The sequence below is a fragment of the Clinocottus analis genome, unplaced genomic scaffold, assembly GCF_023055335.1.
Source record: "Clinocottus analis isolate CAN_PGR_092001 unplaced genomic scaffold, fCliAna1.0.p SCAF_33, whole genome shotgun sequence".
Taxonomy (NCBI): Eukaryota; Metazoa; Chordata; class Actinopteri; order Perciformes; family Cottidae; genus Clinocottus; species Clinocottus analis.
In genome coordinates, this window is record NW_027176076.1 from 221191 (window position 1) to 240000 (window position 18810).

Consider the following 18810-nt stretch of genomic DNA (forward strand, 5'->3'; position numbering starts at 1 on the left):
CCGTAAGGCTTGTGGGAATCCCTAATAGTACCTGTAAAGTCACAAAACGGCCGCAGCTACTTTTTTTATTGCCGACTATTTTGAAGGCGGAAGCTTCCCTGAAGGGAGGATGTTTCTGCATTAAGGCCATAGAGCACCAGCAGAACCTTCTGAAGATTTAAAGCCGTAGTTCGCAAAAACCCAACAATGTTTTCCCATAAAACAAGTAACTTTTTTCTGTTTTTGAACCCAACAACACATTTATTTTTTTTTTTTACTAAAACACCTTCCCAATATGTCAAAACTTTGTTTTGCAGGGATCTTAGGTCCTAACCTTTCCAAAAAGGTGTGTTATAGTATGTGGGATGTTGATAAGGCCCTGAGTTGGAAAAACTCAGGGACCGCTCGAGGACGGATTTTTGACAAATCATAATTATGCTGGATGTTCTAAAAAAAAAGAAAGAATCAAAAAGAAAATTAAAGTATACATTTTTTTTTAAATCTGAAAAAAATAATTATAAAAATATAATTATATAAAGTATTATACCTCATTTGGGGTTCATACAAATACTTGAACATGGGGAACAAGAGGTACAGACTCATATATGGGTACATAGGGTCCAACGAGTACACTGAGAGTGGACGTTGTGGTTGATTGTCATGGTCTTCAGCAAATCAGATCTTTAGTTTGACGAGCTGGGCCTCTTTTTTTGATGTGCAGGGCATGCAAGATGGCGTGGACGTGTATGATTGGTCAGTGGCCAAGCGTGACCATTAGCATGCACTGTGATTGGTCAGTGGGGCACAAAGAGCAACTAGAAACTTCTAGCTTTAACCGAGAACCAAAAAGCTACCTTGCTGGTGGATTATGACTTGCTTATGTACTTTTGACACCTTTCGCAAAGAGGATTATGGAAGTGTGGTGAGTGAAATGCTGGCTGTGTGACCTTTTTTTGTTTTTTACATCCTCGGTGGTTTTTAATCAAACACAGCGCTGTTGCTGCTGCTGCTGCTGGTCAGCCAGGACTGTGGCCTCTCCCCTCCACGGTGCAGCAGCTGCTGGAGATCTGAGTGTGTGTGTGTGCGTGGGTGTTTGTGTGGATGTGTGTGTGTGTGTGCATTTGCTTGCATGTGTGTGTGTGTGTGTGTGTGTGTGTGTGTGTGTGTGTGTGTGTGTGTGTGTGTGTGTGTGTGCAGTGTTTTAATTTTGATGATTTGTTTTGTTATTACTAAATGTGGTTATTTGGACAACATGCATTGTTGTTGACCCGAAGGTTCGCTGGTCAAGTCTGTCAGTCAGGATGCACAATATCGCGAGGCCGGCGTTGCGCCGCGCTTGCTTCACGCCCAGCCGACCGAGAGTTGCTGCATAATTGTGCATTGCTCGGCGGGGGAGTCCGCGCTAGTGGATGAAGTGGCTCCATGGGTCGGTCTACGCGCCCCATGTCCACCAGTGGCGGGCCGTGGTTTTAGACCGAGGCCTTCAATGAGACACCCGACCCACGGACCCACTCCCTGCCCGATTCCGCGCAGACTTCCTGGCACAGTGCCCCCCCCCCCCCCCCCCCCCCCTCACCTCCTTTCTTAAACTCTGTGGTGCGCACTTTATTGAGATCTTCACAGAAGTACACAGACATGAAACTAAGTCATTAAAAAAGTAGCAAAATTCCTGTACTTTTGTGTAAATGTTTACGTTTACCCCGTTAACAGACTCGCTTCTTCTTGGCGATTCGCTACATAACTCGGCGAGATCGACTTTTCTGCTGTTGTCTCCCTCAAAACGAAATACAGATCAAAGATAAACATTGAGCATGAATTGAGAGCAACGTGTATAACCCGATAAACCCATTTCAAAAAGATTTGTAGTGGAAAGCAGGCTCATTGCAGCCACTATGATAAAACGTGTTAGCCAAAGATGTAAAACTCTTCATTGCCAAATATTTTAATTTGTTTAGTTATGTTACTACGGAAGCGCATTGCATTCACTGGATGTCGTAATTACGAGAAAAGGTAAAAAAAAAAAAAGAAAACGTCTGTAAAGTGGCAATGATGGCGCTATCGCAGTTAATCTGCTATGAATACCTTCTCTTGTTTGACACTGGGAAATACTGGTGTTTCTGAAAAATGAGCATGGTATTAAATTTAGTATGTCAACACTGCGCAGGCATCTCAAGGCGTTAGGATTGTTCAGGAGGAAAGTCCAGTCTGACGTGCGGGATGTCGCTCTGTTTCTGCAGGAGCAGTTGAAGCAACACGAGATGCTTCATGGATACAAATTCATGCATCTGAAATGCATCCACACGACGTCACAAACATAACACAGCCACAGACGTAAATAACTGACAAGATCTCGTAATTATGAGAAAAGAGGTCTATTTTTTGTATCTCGTGAATGCAACGTGCTTCCGTATGTTACAGATATAACTTTATTTGCATTGTTTTAATAAAATGATTGCACTTTTTTTTGTCTGATGGAGCATTATGGTTTACTTGAAATTGATTGCAATTTCTTTATTCTATTATTTGAAAAAGAACTGATGAAGGAGTCACAAAAGGTTGTTCATTCAAAACAAATTTACCATGTTTTTGTTCTTAAGAGGCTCTCGATCCAATAAAAAATAGTGACTTATTGTAACCACTGGATGGCAAAATGAGCCAGGTATTGAATATAAAATGTTGAGATGTCGTAAGATGTCAGTGACATGCTCACCATTGTACACACAAAGTCGTTCAATTACTCATGTGTAGTAAATGCAATGTGGCCTCTCTAATTCCATGATAAGTAAATATCATGAACTGCGTTATGTGATGCTTTTTCTTTTCATAACACATTAGATAAACCTGATTGAAATGAATAGATAGTGCTGCTGGACAGCTTTCTTACAGCTGATCACCCAATCAAACAAAAACACAGACATGGAAGCCTAATGTAGTTAAAATACAATTTATTCTTGCTTTCAAGTCACAATTGTTACAATATTTAGAATCAATACATATCAGTACCTATAATGAAATGAACGTGTTACATTAAGGCACAAGACAGCCACAGTTCTTAAAGGTGTTGTTGGTAGTGCAGACATTCAGTATGCCTCACTGTTAAGCAAATACAGATCAGTGCAATACAATACAAGCAAAGACAAAGGAAAACACAATGTCATCCCGCTGAGGTTTCCTTTCCTTGATGACGATAACACCAGTGCTAGTTATTTATCTGTTTTCAAGCACAGACAGAGAATGAATATGACAGCTTTCTGAAAACAAGAGATCAGTTCATGTTCGGATGAATGGCCTTCTACTCATGACCATGTTTCCAAGTGTCTGCAGGTAGATGATGATGTAGTTTTGTCCCTTAAAAGAGGCACTCGGTCCTAAAGAGCCAACGAGAAGATATACAAATAAAAAAGTTCAGCTTCTATAAAGAAAAGTTGTAAAAGTTGTAAGCAACAGGAAATGAGATAAAAGTGGGAAAGTGAGATAAAATGAGATAAATATCAAAGGTCCTTCGTTGTAAAAGACCGTTTGGGCCACAGGGATCTTTCTCCATGAATGCTATTCATCAATAACTTTTTTTCAATGTACGCAAATCAGGTTTGGTCAGTGTGTGGTACATAATTGATAGTTAATAGTAACTTGTGAACGTCCATACTTAACAAAAACATAACATAATTGATTCTTATATCTAATTTCAGGAACCCATTGTAGGAATTTCACAATTCCAATATACTGATACACCTTCAGACTTCTGTAGCGTTGAATCACTTTGTTCAAATTGCTCTCTTGTGCGATATGTACATTGTATGCTTCAAAGAGGTCTAACGTACCATGTATCTGCTCTTGTGCTCACACAGGGCCGCGCCGCTTACGTCTGCCAAAAGCCTGGGCACCCACATTGGTGGGAACAAAGTTTCTGTGTCCCAGTCCTCCTGACCGACTCAGGAAGTCAGCCAAGCGGTGGGTTACACAGGTGGCTGTGTTGCATCCTCGCTTCTGTACTGTTGCATTACTTGCAAGAATGGAAAAGACAGTGAACACAGTTTATCACATGAGGTCACTCAGGGTTAGGTCAGACATCTGAATGACACGTTTAACAGTATTGCTGAGAATCATCAACGACAAATTAAACACAAAGGAAATACAAAAACAATGATGATTGAATGATTAACTGTGTGTGCACTCTCATGCTTACCCTTTTCTCCTTTCACGCTTTATTCAATGAGTAATGTACAACCTATGTTTTCAATCTTGAATTAATTCAAAACAGCTTCCAAGTAAAAGAATAATTTATTAATGTAGAACCAGGTTAAGAGAAACATAATTAGAGAGGTGTTTAGCTGTTTCTATATTTTATTGTATTGTACAGAACTACCTGAGTAGTCCAAATCTGCTGAGTGGAAAATTAAAGTAAAGCTGTTTCTATGAAGTTAGTCAGACAAATAGGATTCGCATGCATCAGCAGTCTCGTGAAAGGAAACAGAGCGTGTATGAACAAGCAAACGTTAACTTAGACAGACAGAATAGACTTGGCCAAAAATGAGAGTTTCATTTGTATGAGTTGTCGTAGTTTTCATAACGCTCAGAGAGACTTCGCTTCTTGCCAGGCGTCTCTGCTCCCACGTTGGTTCGGGGATAGGTTTGGAGTTTGTGAATATCCTGGGAGAGTTTGCCCAGCACACAAGTGCTTAAGCCGGTGCAGCGCTTAGAAAGGGGTCTATCCAAGCTGTTAGGGACAGAGACAAACATGCAGAAACAGGCTTACAGCAACTGTGGCATGCACATACATGTTAATAATTACATGCATGATTTTCTAAAATGTCATGCATTAAATTAATATTTGAAATGCATGCTAATGGATTTAACAGACATATGAAGATATCTTGTTGTAGTTGTCATGCTATGCATGTTCAGTTTCTGTAATATCTCTCATGCGTGTGCTCTCCTGCTCTTTGACATCCTGCTCGCTTCAGTTTTAAAGACACTGTCTTTCAGGCACATCCTTTAGTATTATACTAAATAAATGGATGGATGAATTACTAAATGCAGTCCATGCATTAACAGATTATGACACAGAGTATAGTTTTACATGACATTCTCTTTATACCTTGATGAAAAAATATAAAGACCAAAGTTGGAGCTGTTGGGCTTATAAACAAAAGTGTGTTATATTTTGCTGAGATAGATAGATAGATAGATAGATAGATAGATAGATAGATAGATAGATAGATAGATAGATGGATAGATGGATAAATGGATAGATAGATACCAGATTCTATATTAAAATGTATTATAATCATGATCAACTATACTATGATAATACCTACAAAAATAATAAAAGCCATACCTGTTTTCATCAGCTGTTTGGTGCTCTTGCTCATCTGACGTTAACTGCATGAACTCCTTGATAGCTCTGAGTAACCTTTGGGCATCATCAATTGATAGTGTGACTCCATCTGACATTGACTCCTTACTTGTTCTGAAAATACACATTTCATTAAGTAATTTCGTAACGTTGGTTTCATTCTTTTTAAAAGCAAAAATCTATAAAATCCTTGGGATAAATTAAGTTCACAGATTTAAAATCAAACATAAGTGATAAACAAGGAAAACTGTTCTGCAGAAATAATGTTGAACACATTTTCATTTCTTTACATCATTTACATAATAATTACAGTGTTTTTTACAAGGTTCATATATTTTATTCTTTACGAAATAATGTCATAACTCTCACCTGGATGGAGCTCCCTGTGAGACGTACATCTGACAACTGATCAGTGCATAGGCAAGAAGGAGGTTCAAGAGTTTCAGCATGATCATGATGCCCTGTAGAAAACAAGGTAATACAAATTGTTGTAAGCAAAGGTTTTTAAAAAGTCCACAACATTTGATTCAAGTAGACATGATTTCTTATTAGTACAGACTTAATCATCTGCTGCGTACACTCACTACTATGAATATTCCCTCTCTCTCTTACACACCCTCACTGTTAGAGCTGCTGAACATGCGGAGGCAGACAGAAGAGTTATTGGTGGTATACTGACACTGGAAGCTTTGCCAGCAACTATAACAGCATTTACGTCCATTAGCAGAATTAGCTGCATCCTATCATAAATAGTATAACATCATCAAACCAGCAAAGCTGCATCTCCCCACTGTTAGCACCCAGTACAGATCGCTATCTAGTCCACTTAGTTCTCACCTTCTGGTATTTTACAGTGACAGCATAATGTACACAATCAACAAAAAAAACTGTCTTTTATCAATACTCACTGTGAGGAAATAAATCTTCTAGTAATGAAGAAATTCAATAATAATCTCACTTCTATGAGACTGCTGAGCACTCCTTACAGTGCAGGGCTTTATATATGTGCCCCATGGGTGTCTGTATTAAGTGAGCGAGCACTTGATCACAATCTATTGGCCAGTCAAATGTTTTACCTCAATCTGTAAGCCAATCAGAAGTACGACGTCCCAGCAAGCCAATAGAGGAGCTTGTACGTAAATGGCATTAATATGTGGTCATCAGTGTGTTTAATTCACAAAAAGCTGACACGTACTTCAATGAAAAAGAAAAACCTTGCTGTTTTAGTTAGGTTTAATTGAAATGGTCAGAGAATTCAAACATAAATCACCAGTGCCTCTGTTATTAAAATATGCCGATGTGATTTTTAATGTTGGGCCAGTTCATCTTGAAGTGGTTATGAACAAGGTTAAGTGGCATGAAATCCACAAGATTCATGACATTTACGAATGAAAGTGGTTCATATGTCATTACATATTACCAGATACCAATGTCTTAAACAAAACAAAACAACTTGTGACAGCCTTTGTTGCAGCCACGCACTCAAGATGCATGTTTAATGTGGGGAATGGGGTCAAAGGCTGTTAATTTGCCATATAACAGACCAATAATTTACAGGTTGCATGTTTTAACATATTACTGCATCATTTGACACCGCTGAACAATGTTTTTATCCTGTGTATTTTCATGATGTATGTCAAATTGGATCAAATAAAGCCTTTCTTGAATGGGAATAATGTCCATGGATAATCTGAGCCTTCCCACAGAAATCAGTAGTGTCCATCCGGTTTCTCCAAGCTAATTTGTGTGCTGTTGGTCTCTGGCCATCTTGTAATTCCCCTTATGCAACAATATTGAATGATGTATCATAAAGCACCCTGCCTCCCAGTTAGTTTTTGCGTCACAAGGAAATTCATTAGTGTGAATGAGCCTTTTAGTACTATTGAGCAGACTTGCAGGCTCGATACCAGAAGCCCTAAATTAGTCTCCAACAGCTCCATATGATATCCGAAGTCTGCTCGAGGCACACTTCAGACTTTAGAGAAAGAGATTCCAACAGTAAACACACACACACAATGATTATTCTGTCATTTTATTACATTGCAAAGACGTCTGAGTAGAATATATTTAGTTAACTCTTAGTCAACTCTAGTACAGCAGAAATGTGGAGATAGAAAATCCTGAGCATAGTACTCCGACTATAGATGGCAGTGCTCAAGCAATGTTACTGTTTGGAAATCCTCCAAAATGTTTCGATTCAATACAAAAGATAAAAGCACGCTCCCCATGTCTCTAACTCAGATAAGAAGGATGCCTCTTCGTCAATGACAAGAGCCGCCTTTCACTAGTCTGTGTAAAAGTAAATCCTCTCCCCACATTGTTTGTCACTCGAGCTGCTCCCCGGCCTCGGTTCACCTCGTCCTGCTCTGATCAGCGATACGAGTTGAGGGAGAGAAATTACATTCCAAGGGGGAAAGTGTCTTGTCAAAAATGCAATTATCTCACACTGTTAACATTCCCTAATGCTTGGCACGAATTGGCTTGAAAAATTAATTGCAACACAGGAGAGCCTTCATGACAGAGAGGGCAGTGTTCTGCTCGGTGATGTGCTCATCGGTCTCAGCTGAGTCCGTGTGTGAACGTGTCTTCTTCCAGAGAGAAGCGCCACCGTTCTTGACTGGGAGAAAGTCTCAAAAAGAATCCCCTTCAAAGCTCACTCATATCAATGTCTTGTGTTTTTTTTTTTTTAAAAACAGGCAGCAAGAGTTGATAATCGACTGAAATGATACCACAGCTAGGGTATGTATTAAATATTAAAGTTGGTGCAAGAGGATTGGGGACATTTGAGCATATATATGGATAATTGTGAGGTGAAGTGTCCTCTGCATTTTTTGTCCTTCTAAGTCTCCAGGCCAGTGAAAGAAGAAGAAGAACAATGCTCCTTGTCCGAGAGTGTAGACTGATCCTCAATATGAGAGGAAGAGAAACTTATTATACGAGATAAAGGCTTTTTTTCTGAAACTAGAAAAGTGTGTTGGAACGGGAGCCGTGTAAGTAGGAAGAGACAGTTCCACACAAAAATGTGCACCAAAATAGCACTGTGGTACCTGATCCCCAGGAACACATTGGCATGACCACTCAACTCACCTAGGTTTAACGGATTTCTTTTTTTAAATGATAAAAATAACAATGTGACGCCATTTGCACTACTGTCGGCTTTTGAGATGATATCAATTGCCAGGTTGAAAGTGCAAATCTTTTTCTTGATATCAGGACCTCAGATCTCAAATCTGGGCGGAGGTAGTGGTTCATGGACACAAATAGTTGGACGGCACTTTGGGGAGGATGTTTTTTTGGTTTAGTCCTAAAAGTTTGAATGTGAACATAAAGCAATTGTGGCATTTGATGGCTGGATGACTGCTAAACCTACTGGAACTGTCAGAATGAAGTAACCAGTAAATTAACTATTTAGTTGATGAGGAACATTATTGTGTGTGTTGAAAATATTATTTGGCTTCACCACAATGTGCTAAAACAATACAGTGACATTGTGAACACAGGACAATGATGAGAAGGAAATCTTTAATGGAAGTGAAGTGCCTGAAAACAGTCAACAGATCGGTTTCGACGCCATCACTAAGAACATCCATTTACTCTCATTCCTTGTTCATGGAATTACAAACATGAGATGAAGTACCCATTAGCAAAGGGACTTACACCTGCTGCTCTCCATTAGAAAGCGGAGCAAACCTAAACTAACATTGAAACACACGTCCAGTGGTTGCAAAGGGATTACAAGACCTCTTGATTTTCCTGCCACTTTCATTATGTAATTGGAAAAAGAGGTTCTGGATAACATTAGTATTACCAGGGAAGGTCAGTAATTCGATTTTTCCTCAAGCACTTGATAATTCCAGTGAATGATTAACTGTAGAACCACAGTAGAGAAGGGACCCACCCAAACAAACATGGCATGCAATGCCCCGCAGTTTAGCTGAACAGGAAGAACAATCTTCAAATGGCCTTATAACGCTTTAATTCCTATACATTGATATCAGGACAGTAATACAATTATCCCAGAATAGGGTTGGGTGATACAATATACTGTCTGTGAACTCTTACCCTTGCTGCAGTTTCATCTTGGACGATTCGTGTGAAGTCTGACAAAACTCCTTGAGTTCAGGTCTTTTGTAAAAAAGGTTATTTTTCTGCAATATGGATAAATAAACTACATTGTTAAATATGTTTAAAGGAGTATTCTTTAAGAATATTTAACAATGTAGTTTATTTATCCATATTGCATTCTTTATAAATTATTGTTTATATACAAAATACAGTGGATAGAAATATTGTTTTGGTTTTCTTAATTTTTCCCCTAGGTTAAATACAAATGTTTTGAAAATACATTTTTTACTGATACATCTCTGTAGCCATTTTACTTTCAATCAACATGTCCTGCCTTGTTGCTCCTCATAACACATCTGCATATCCGTGACATTGCCGAGTAAAAGCTGTCGTAATTATGTCATATATTGTTTTTAACCAACCTGGTTCGATTCATTTTTTTTCTGAATCAATGCCGAAATATGGTCAACGTTAACCACCTGGAATCTCGTTGTGTTGCTGGTGTTTTGATTAATCCAACCGCTAACAAGATAATGCAACAGTGAGAACAGGTTTATTTGATTAAATTTGACAGATGTGTTTAACGCTTCCAGAATAGCTTTTGAGTCTCTGGAGCTGGCAGGAAGCAAAGAAGTAATTTGCAAGAATATCCTCATTAGGTAGCCCTAACAAATATGAATGATTGGGAGAGGTCTGTAGAGGCCGTCCAAAAAAAAAAAGCTTAGCAGCTGCCTCAGCAGGAAGGAACGGCTGGGTAAACAACTTCATGTCTAATGAGGAGCCAGTCAAGATGAACTTATCCCACAGCAGCATGGAGAGCCGGGTCTACAAAAGTGCAAACTGTTATAGTTTAAACCCCCATTAATGAGATAATAGTTTCTTTGATTAACCCTTGCAAGCTCTATCCATTCTCAACTTCCATCTACAGACCATATTGCAAAAACCTGTTATCAAAACAGTAAGTGAATCAATAAATAAATATATCTTTACTAAAAGGGAGTATGTCAAATGTCTTGACTCAGATCCAGACTTATGTGGACAAGAAAAAACATTGTCCTACAATTTTATGGAAATATTAAACATTGTTACCTGTTTTTAAAACCTCATTGCACAGTCCTGCGCTGTCTGGATGAGTTCCATTTTTAGCCGGCGAGTTAAAAATTTCAGGTTATGAAACATTGGAATGTGGTGCCTGCCTTAAACTTTAACCTCTGTGAGTCGGTCATGACCTAACCTTTAGCATGTTTGGGCAACTGGAGCAGCTTACTGTTGCAAAGTTGATTTGCTTGAAAAAAAAAAAGAGAAGAAAATAAGGTAACATCACAAATGTGCTTACTTCTAATTTACCTCAATGAATTCCAGTTTGACAAACAAAAGAGGCGTTCTTATTTCATTTGAAGCATCGCTGGCGGAGAGTTCTGTCTGAAGAAGGTTATGACTTCTGTGAGAGCCTTTTATATTGTGGTTGATGTGGGATTCAGTGACAACTAAAACAAAAGTATTTCATTCAGTTTCCACATTTTGTTGAAAAGTTTACTTTATGAATAGAAGCTAAACATTTTGCCAAAAAAAAAGTCCTATTCATAAAAGGAGTTGAATTAAGTGTCAGTACATAATATTAATTAGGGGGCAGCACAGTGAAAAAAAAGACTCACACTGCAGTTCATCACAAACACTATTGAAGTTATAAAACTACTGAGGCATTGAAATGCTTTTAAAAATGTGCAAACCAGGGCTCTGATGCATGAACTCCTGCACACAGACACTCGGACACTTTTTGTTCATATGAACTGAGCTAAACTAGGAAGGTTGGCAGAAAACCCATCGAGAGTTGAAACTGTGATCGTACCAAAATGTATTCAGTACAGTGAGAATAAAGTTCGTCGTTAGGCCTATTCATGATTGATATTGATAAATGTTCTTTAGCCTCTAATGCTATCCTGGATTTAATCCCATAGTGTTTTTCTCTGAATATTGCAATCCTAGTTTGACTTGATCATGGTGAATGAATTGGGTGTCTTACTTTCCGTCATACAATATTGATCATTCGATAATTAAGATGTACTTTGAATATTTTTTTTTCTATAAAATTTTACATTTGACACTGAACTAGTTCATTTTTTTTTATCTCAGTGATAGTGTCGAAATGATCTTAAAATATCAACGATATGTAAAAACTACACGTACAACAAAATAGATGTAAATGTGGATCTACATCTTATTTCTTCCTGCTCAAAATAAACAACACAAAAGTTGACTTTGTCAGGTCCGTTCTCCATCCATTGTGTGTCCCTGGGAATTAGGATTTAAGAGTGATGCGGATATGAAAGCTAGTGTATCCGTCTTTCCTTTACAAGCAGGAAAAATATTTCTCTCTCTTTATTTGAGAAAAGAGCAAAATCACAATATCCACAGCCTACCTAAAAACATAATCCAGTGCTGCAAACTATTTTCCCAATAAAAAAAACTAGCAGCTGTAACTTTAAAAGTCACTAAATCTAGAAGAGAAATTGAATTCAGCTATAAAAGATATTGCAGGGATGAAGTATTGTGTAGGCCAAAACCAGAGCTGAGCGTCCCCCTGGTTCCTTTGGCAGACAAAAAAAAATCTGTGGCAAACACAAGTTTATGATAGTTATTATGTATTTTGAATATGCACCATTTTTGCATGCGGGTGATTCTCCTTTGCCTTAACAGTCAAACGTCACAATAAAGTTCTACAACATAATTGCATTTTCTATTTTACTTTTAAACTCATATTTGTTCTTTTTAGGACCCGGGAAGCAGCACCTCCCGCCTGGGAAAGCTGCCTCCAGACTGTGTCTGCAACTTTGTCTGATTTCCTCCTAACAATGGCTGGCTCTGTGCCCACCGGTTTAATCCACCCCAGTCGCCCCTATATAGGTTAATATGTTATATGTAATACTTACATGATTATGTCATGTCAGTCTGCCTACTGCTTGTGCAGTTGTATGCATCAAAACGCCAGTTTGTTTGTTTGTTTGCTTTACAACGTTCATGTATCAACGTGTTTTCAGCTTTTAGACTAATGGCTCGGATGAAGTGCAGCGTGACTGACTTTTATGGAGGTTCAATAAAAGCAGCCCAAAAACCGACACATAACCACCAAAATGGTCCGGTTTATTGATCAGGGGAAGAACAAAGTTCACTGACAGCTGACACTGACTTTTCTGGCCAATCTTAGCTTTAGAGGCGGGGGATAGCAAAATGTGCAAGATGATACATATGCGCTTCAGTTCTTCTGAGAAGAAGCCGAGGTCTGCAGAGGTCGTCTAGGAGTGGAAGAGAGATTTTTTGGGGGAAGATGGTTTCAATTAAATCGCAAACTCTGATGCCGGTGTCCTGCGCACAGGCTCTCCTTGGTGTGGGCTTTTTGTCTGTCGCCCTCCTCGCTTTTCTGCTGGTTCGTCAGCTCGTGAAGCAGAGAAGACCCCCGGGCTTTCCTCCTGGTCCATCTCCCATCCCTGTAATAGGGAACATTATGTCTCTGGCCACCGAGCCGCACGTCTTCCTCAAGAAGCAGAGCGAAGTGCATGGACAGGTAACAACTACGACTCGTGTTTTGCCAGCAGTGCTTTTGAACTCTGCAAACGGTGCAGTCCATGACCTAATACCAGAGGATCAGACTTGCACGACACACACATATGCATGCACAAGCATTGGGAACTAGTCCTGAAACGAACAAAAGAGAATCGGACTAAAGTTTTGTCTGCAGCTTTTGGGGGAGAACCTCTGCAGACACTCGGATCTCGGAGTCAAATCAGCAGGCACTGACATTTCAGTGCACCTATATACTGACATTTACGGACACACACATTCGGTTCGCTCGGGTGGACACATTCAACCGACCCAGAAATGGAGCGAGCGAGGGTTTTTTTTTTTTTAAGAAAGATCCACGTGACACAACGTCCGGTTTTGCAAAGTTAGCGGAAAGGTCCACGGGTAACAATATGTGGGTTTCAAAACAAAATGTCGCATATATGGAAATGAGAGTACATTAGTTATATTCACATTAAGAAAAACATGTGAATTCAACTAGTGAGTGAAAGAGAAAATACAACTCAATTGTGCGTGAAGTGTATTCATTATTTGATTTGAGGGTTAATGGAAAGATAACTGATTTAATTATATCTGACTGCCTGATATGTGTGCAGGACATTTCTGACCACATCCCCAAAAAATTCTTAACTTTACCAATTCAGATATTTTACAAAGTAAAAACTGAACGACTGTTGTATCTTTTAAATAGATAATTTCTAACATTTTGCTAAAATGATGCTTAAATTCAAACATTTCTACTGTACCAAGTTATAAAATATGAAATTCTTACGTTTGTATGTTCAAAACGCTTATTTTTGCATATTTGAGGTGCTATAAACATACTTTGATCAATAATTCCACTGTATCAATTAGGAGATATTTCAGAGTAAAAGTCCCACATGTTTAATGAGAAACTGGTCATTTTGCATTGTTTGAGGTGCTGTAAACATACTTTTCTCAGGAGTCGAAATGACTGATGCATATGTGTTCAGGACGTCTCTGACCTCACCTACACTGATGATCAAACAATTTTACTTGACCAACTTTGACATTCTTCAAAGTAAAAGTCCTACATTCGTGACTACAAAGGAGTAATTACTGAACATTTGAGGCCCCTGTAAACATACCTTTCTCAATAATTCCAGTCAATGACTGATGCATAAATGTTCAGGAAATCTATGACTCCACTACACATATAGAAAATGTGAGTTTTTTTCAAATTACCAATTAAGATATATTTCAAAGTTAAAGTCACTCATTTGTACATTCAAAAAAGTCAAAGATTATTCACAACATCCATCAAACAATGAAAGACCATAACAATACAAATGTAGTCCCTATACTTCCCAGAAACTTCCAGTGTGTATTGCATATGTTCACCAAAGACACAATTGCTTCGTAGTTGTCAAAGTTGATCTGTAACGCATCCAAAAATGAACTTGATAAAAAACAGTTTCATATTAAAGTTTTTGTAAATACCTTACTGTTAAAAAACGCTGATCTAGGAATTTGAATCTGCTTCATCATAATGAACACACAGTCATAAACATCGGCTAGCATGTAAACCGTTATCACGCTTGGCTCCTCATCAGATACAAAAGTTACCTTTGACAAACTATTCCTCCTGACCTCTTCTCTCTTCCCAAAGAGGATGACAATAGCCGTGTAATAGTTTAGAATATACAGTTTACTCCCCAAAAGGAGCTTGTTGAGTGTCATGCAAGAGACACTCGATTACCTCAAGAGATTCAGAGACAGTCTATTAAACATCATCAATTACAACTGAATGGGTAACTGTGTTGTTGTTACATAAGACATAAGAAAAAGTTTGCATTCATATGTTTGAAGTTTTTAATCACTTTTAAAAGTACGTTAAAAGCAATCTTGCATGCATTTAAACACTCCCGAATAGTCAATCAGTTCCATGGCTTAACAATCTATGAAATCTTTATATAGCGGCCCATTAAAGCAGCATCTAAAGTGAACAAAACACATAAAATAATTAAAATCTGTCTGTTATTTGCTTGTGTGAAACAAACAATCAATAGATCAATACACATTTAATTTCATGCAAGTAGCTATATTGTTACCAAAGCTCAGTTTCTTTAACCCTCTTAAGGTGTTCGGGTCAAATCTGACCAATTTATCTTGTTTTTTTGTTTTTTTTTTACATCTGATTGCCTCAAGGCTTCATGGTATCCTCCACACTATAGGCATTTGAACATATACAATTGCTAATCACCATTTTCATTGATTTTTTTGTGGTTTAGTCAACTTTGTAACACCCATCATGGTGTTGCTGGTCAAATACTAGATTATGTCTAATCATCAGTTGAACACACACACACACACACACACACACACACACACACACACACACACACACACACACACCTGTTGACAGTACATTACGGTAATGGTGAAACTAGTGGCACAAATGCATGTGGGGGAAGCAGCAGTGGCGAGTGTTTTAGTGGCGTTTTAGTTGTAAATTATATGTTGGTGTTGTTTAGTATTGTTTCTAAAAGTTCTGCCAATGACTGGCCCACCTAAGCCCCCCACCCAAGGCCACTGTTTCCCACAAACAAAAAAAGGACATTTATTTTGGAAAATCTCTTAATTTGTACAGTAAAAATATTTGATTGTCAGTATGGGTGGGGTCATCAACGTCCTGAACACATATGCATCAGTCATTTCATGGAATCCTGGGAAAAGTACATTTACAGCACCTGAAACATTAAAAAATGACCGATTTGTCATTATAAAATGTAGGACTTTTACTTTGAAATATCTCCTAATCTGTACAGTGGATTTATTGATAAAAGTATGTTTATAGCACCTGAAATATGCCGAAATAAACATTTTGAACATACAAAAGTAGGACTTTTATTTTTTTATAAACTCTTACTTGGTAAAACCTTTGAATTTAAGCATAATTTCAGAAAAATGTTAGAAATTATGTATTTGAAAGATACAAAATCAGTTCAGTTTTTACTTTGTAAAATATCTGAATTGGCAAACACATATATAGTCAGTCAGTCAGTCAGTCAGTCAGATATAATTAAATTATTATTTTTCCATTAACCCTCAAAGAATAAATGCAATTCATGCACAATTTTGTTTAATTTTCTCTTTACCTCACTAGTTGAAGGTCACAGACAGGGACACAGAGTTTCTTTTGGTTGCAAGTTGTGCTTTTTTACACGTAATTTAGGTGCATAGCTGGATATCTTGTAAATGGAGAGATAACCTTAGGGGTCAGAGTCTGTCTCATTCACTCACTGTCCTGTGCAGGGAAGTTGAACTCATTCTCAGTTTTCTGGCATATGAAAACCCAGTTTGGACAGTATACTGAGCACACATAAGCTGAACGTTGCATCATGGCTACAATGGTGGTATTAATCTGACATATCTTGACACAGGCACTCATTTGCACAGAAATGTGTGCAAAGAAAAAAAGTACAGTGCTTATGTTGCAATGTGTACCTTTCAGATTTTTAGTCTCGACCTGGGAGGCATCCTGACGGTGGTATTAACTGGATATGACTGTGTCAAGGAATGCCTCTACCATCAAAGTGAGGTCTTTGCTGATCGCCCATCACTGCCTTTATTCATAAAAATGACCAAAATGGGTGGTAAGATGATATCATAAGATTGCAATGCATAGTATTTCTCATGCAACAGTATCTGAATGATTGCAGTTGGTATGATATAAACTCCTGTCCTTTACTTCTTTCTCCATCTTCCAAAGGGCTTCTCAATTGTAAATATGGCAAAAGCTGGATTGAACACCGTAAACTGGCTTGCAACTCTTTCCGCTACTTCGGCAGCGGCCAGAAACAGTTCGAGAGGAAGATCTCAGAGGAGTGCATGTTCTTCGTCGATGCCATTGATGAACACAAGGGAAAGCCCTTCAACCCCAAACACCTGGTAACCAACGCCGTGTCCAACATCACCAACTTGATCATTTTTGGACAGCGCTTCACATACGACGACCGCAACTTCCAGCACATGATCGAGCTGTTCAGTGAGAACGTGGAGCTAGCAGTGAGTGGCTGGGCCCTCCTCTACAACGCCTTCCCTTGGATTGAGTATTTGCCCTTTGGAAAACACCAGAAGCTGTTCCGCAATGCTGCTAAGGTGTATGACTTCTTGCTGCAGGTTATACAGAGGTTTTCGCAGGGCAGGGTGCCCCAAGCACCTCGCCACTATGTTGATGCCTATTTGGATGAGTTGGAGGGGAGCACCGTAGGTCCCGACTCCTCTTTTTCCTATGAGAACCTCATCTACTCAGTGGGTGAGCTCATTATTGCGGGCACAGAGACCACGACTAACACCCTGCGCTGGGCCATGCTGTACATGGCTCTCTACCCCAACATACAAGGTCAGTTATAGTCGAAGCATCATCCCGATATGAAAACATTTGACCCAGAGAGAGATTAGATGAACATCTGGTTGTATGCTGCTCTAAATATAATGCTTAAGTAATGTTGTGAAGGAATACATACCTGATGCCATTTGTTTTCTCCTCAAAGAGAGGGTGCACAGGGAGATTGACAGCGTGCTGGCCAATGAGAGGGCACCCACTTGGGAGGACAAACAGAAGATGCCCTATGTGGAGGCTGTTCTGCACGAGATCCTACGCTTCTGCAACATCGTTCCCCTTGGTATTTTCCGTGCCACCACCCAGGATGCCAAAGTCAATGGGTACACAATTCCCAAAGGCACCATGGTGATCACAAACCTCTATTCAGTGCACTTTGACGAGAAGTACTGGAACGATCCAGGTGCTTTCTCACCACAGAGGTTTCTGGACAGCAATGGCAACTTTGTGAAGCGTGAGGCCTTCCTGCCATTCTCCTTGGGTTAGTTTCTCTGTTTCTCCTGGATTCCAATAGTCTTGATCAAATGTTTGTGGCTGCAGGTTATTTGTAACAGTAATCACAGTATGTCTACACAATCCTTTATGATCATAGTTCATCGGCCTATAAGTGTCCATAAAATCTTACATTTCAAAAGAAGTATCTATATAAATTAAATATTAAATGTTTGCTTCAGCTGTAGCATCTGTGTGTGATTTTAATGTTCTTTAAGTTCCTGTATGTTTTCTTCATCACAGAACATTATCACAAAAAAATGTAGAAGAGCAGGCACAATCCCCAGTTAAACACATCTTTTCCTCATCAGTGCATCTTTCTGAGCACAGCTGATGTGCCTGTGTTTATGAGAGAGTCTAAATTAATGAACTTTGGGTTTTCAGGGAGGCGGTGCTGCCTGGGTGAACAGCTGGCCAGGATGGAGATGTTCCTCTTCTTCACCACTTTGCTGCAGAGGTTTCATCTTCAGTTTCCTCCAGGAAGCATTCCAACTGTCACTCCCAAACTGGGCATGACCTTACAGCCCAAACCTTACTCCATCTGTGCGGTCCGCAGGCAGCAGAAAAGTCCCTTCTTTGGAGACACTCCTTATCACAATTAGGCAAACAAGTAATACAGCTTGTTCAAATGTTCAAGACAGTATTTAACTATTTTGCACAGCAATGCAACCACACGATACGGGTGCAGAAAACTGCATCGCTCTGAACTGTAGCGTCACAGTTTTCCCAAAGGACTTTCAGCAATAAAAGTAGCTCTTTACATATGTACATTTCATCCAGTTTATTCAATTACTATTGAATTATTTTACTGAGAAATATGCATGTTTGCACATTACTTTTAGGCAGCAAGGGAGGCGACAAAGCTCGATGCTGAAAGACATTCTGGGAACACTTGTGTGCTATTGATTTAGTTCTCTGTAGCTCAGAGTTGCTCTGAGCCCTAAAAATGAAATGTCTATAAACCTTTGTGCAG

General features: G+C 39.0%; 2 protein-coding genes across 2 annotated transcripts; one reads left to right on the forward strand and one right to left on the reverse strand.

Annotated features, from left to right (window-relative positions):
* Positions 1-2948: 2948 nt before the first annotated feature.
* Positions 2949-6299, reverse strand: calca (calcitonin/calcitonin-related polypeptide, alpha). The gene is made up of 5 exons (XM_068596042.1): positions 6244-6299; positions 5705-5796; positions 5318-5449; positions 3801-3982; positions 2949-3347 (listed from the first exon to the last, which is right to left on the reverse strand). Exons 2-4 carry the CDS (start codon positions 5788-5790, stop codon positions 3820-3822), a joined length of 381 nt encoding a protein of 126 aa, XP_068452143.1. The 5' UTR covers positions 5791-5796; positions 6244-6299; the 3' UTR covers positions 2949-3347; positions 3801-3819.
* A 6426-nt stretch (positions 6300-12725) lies between these two features.
* Positions 12726-18439, forward strand: cyp2r1 (cytochrome P450, family 2, subfamily R, polypeptide 1). Its single transcript, XM_068596034.1, has 5 exons — positions 12726-12962; positions 16455-16596; positions 16713-17345; positions 17497-17826; positions 18222-18439. The coding sequence occupies exons 1-5, from the start codon at positions 12726-12728 to the stop codon at positions 18437-18439; spliced, it is 1560 nt and encodes a 519-aa protein (XP_068452135.1).
* The last annotated feature ends 371 nt before the right edge of the window (positions 18440-18810 follow it).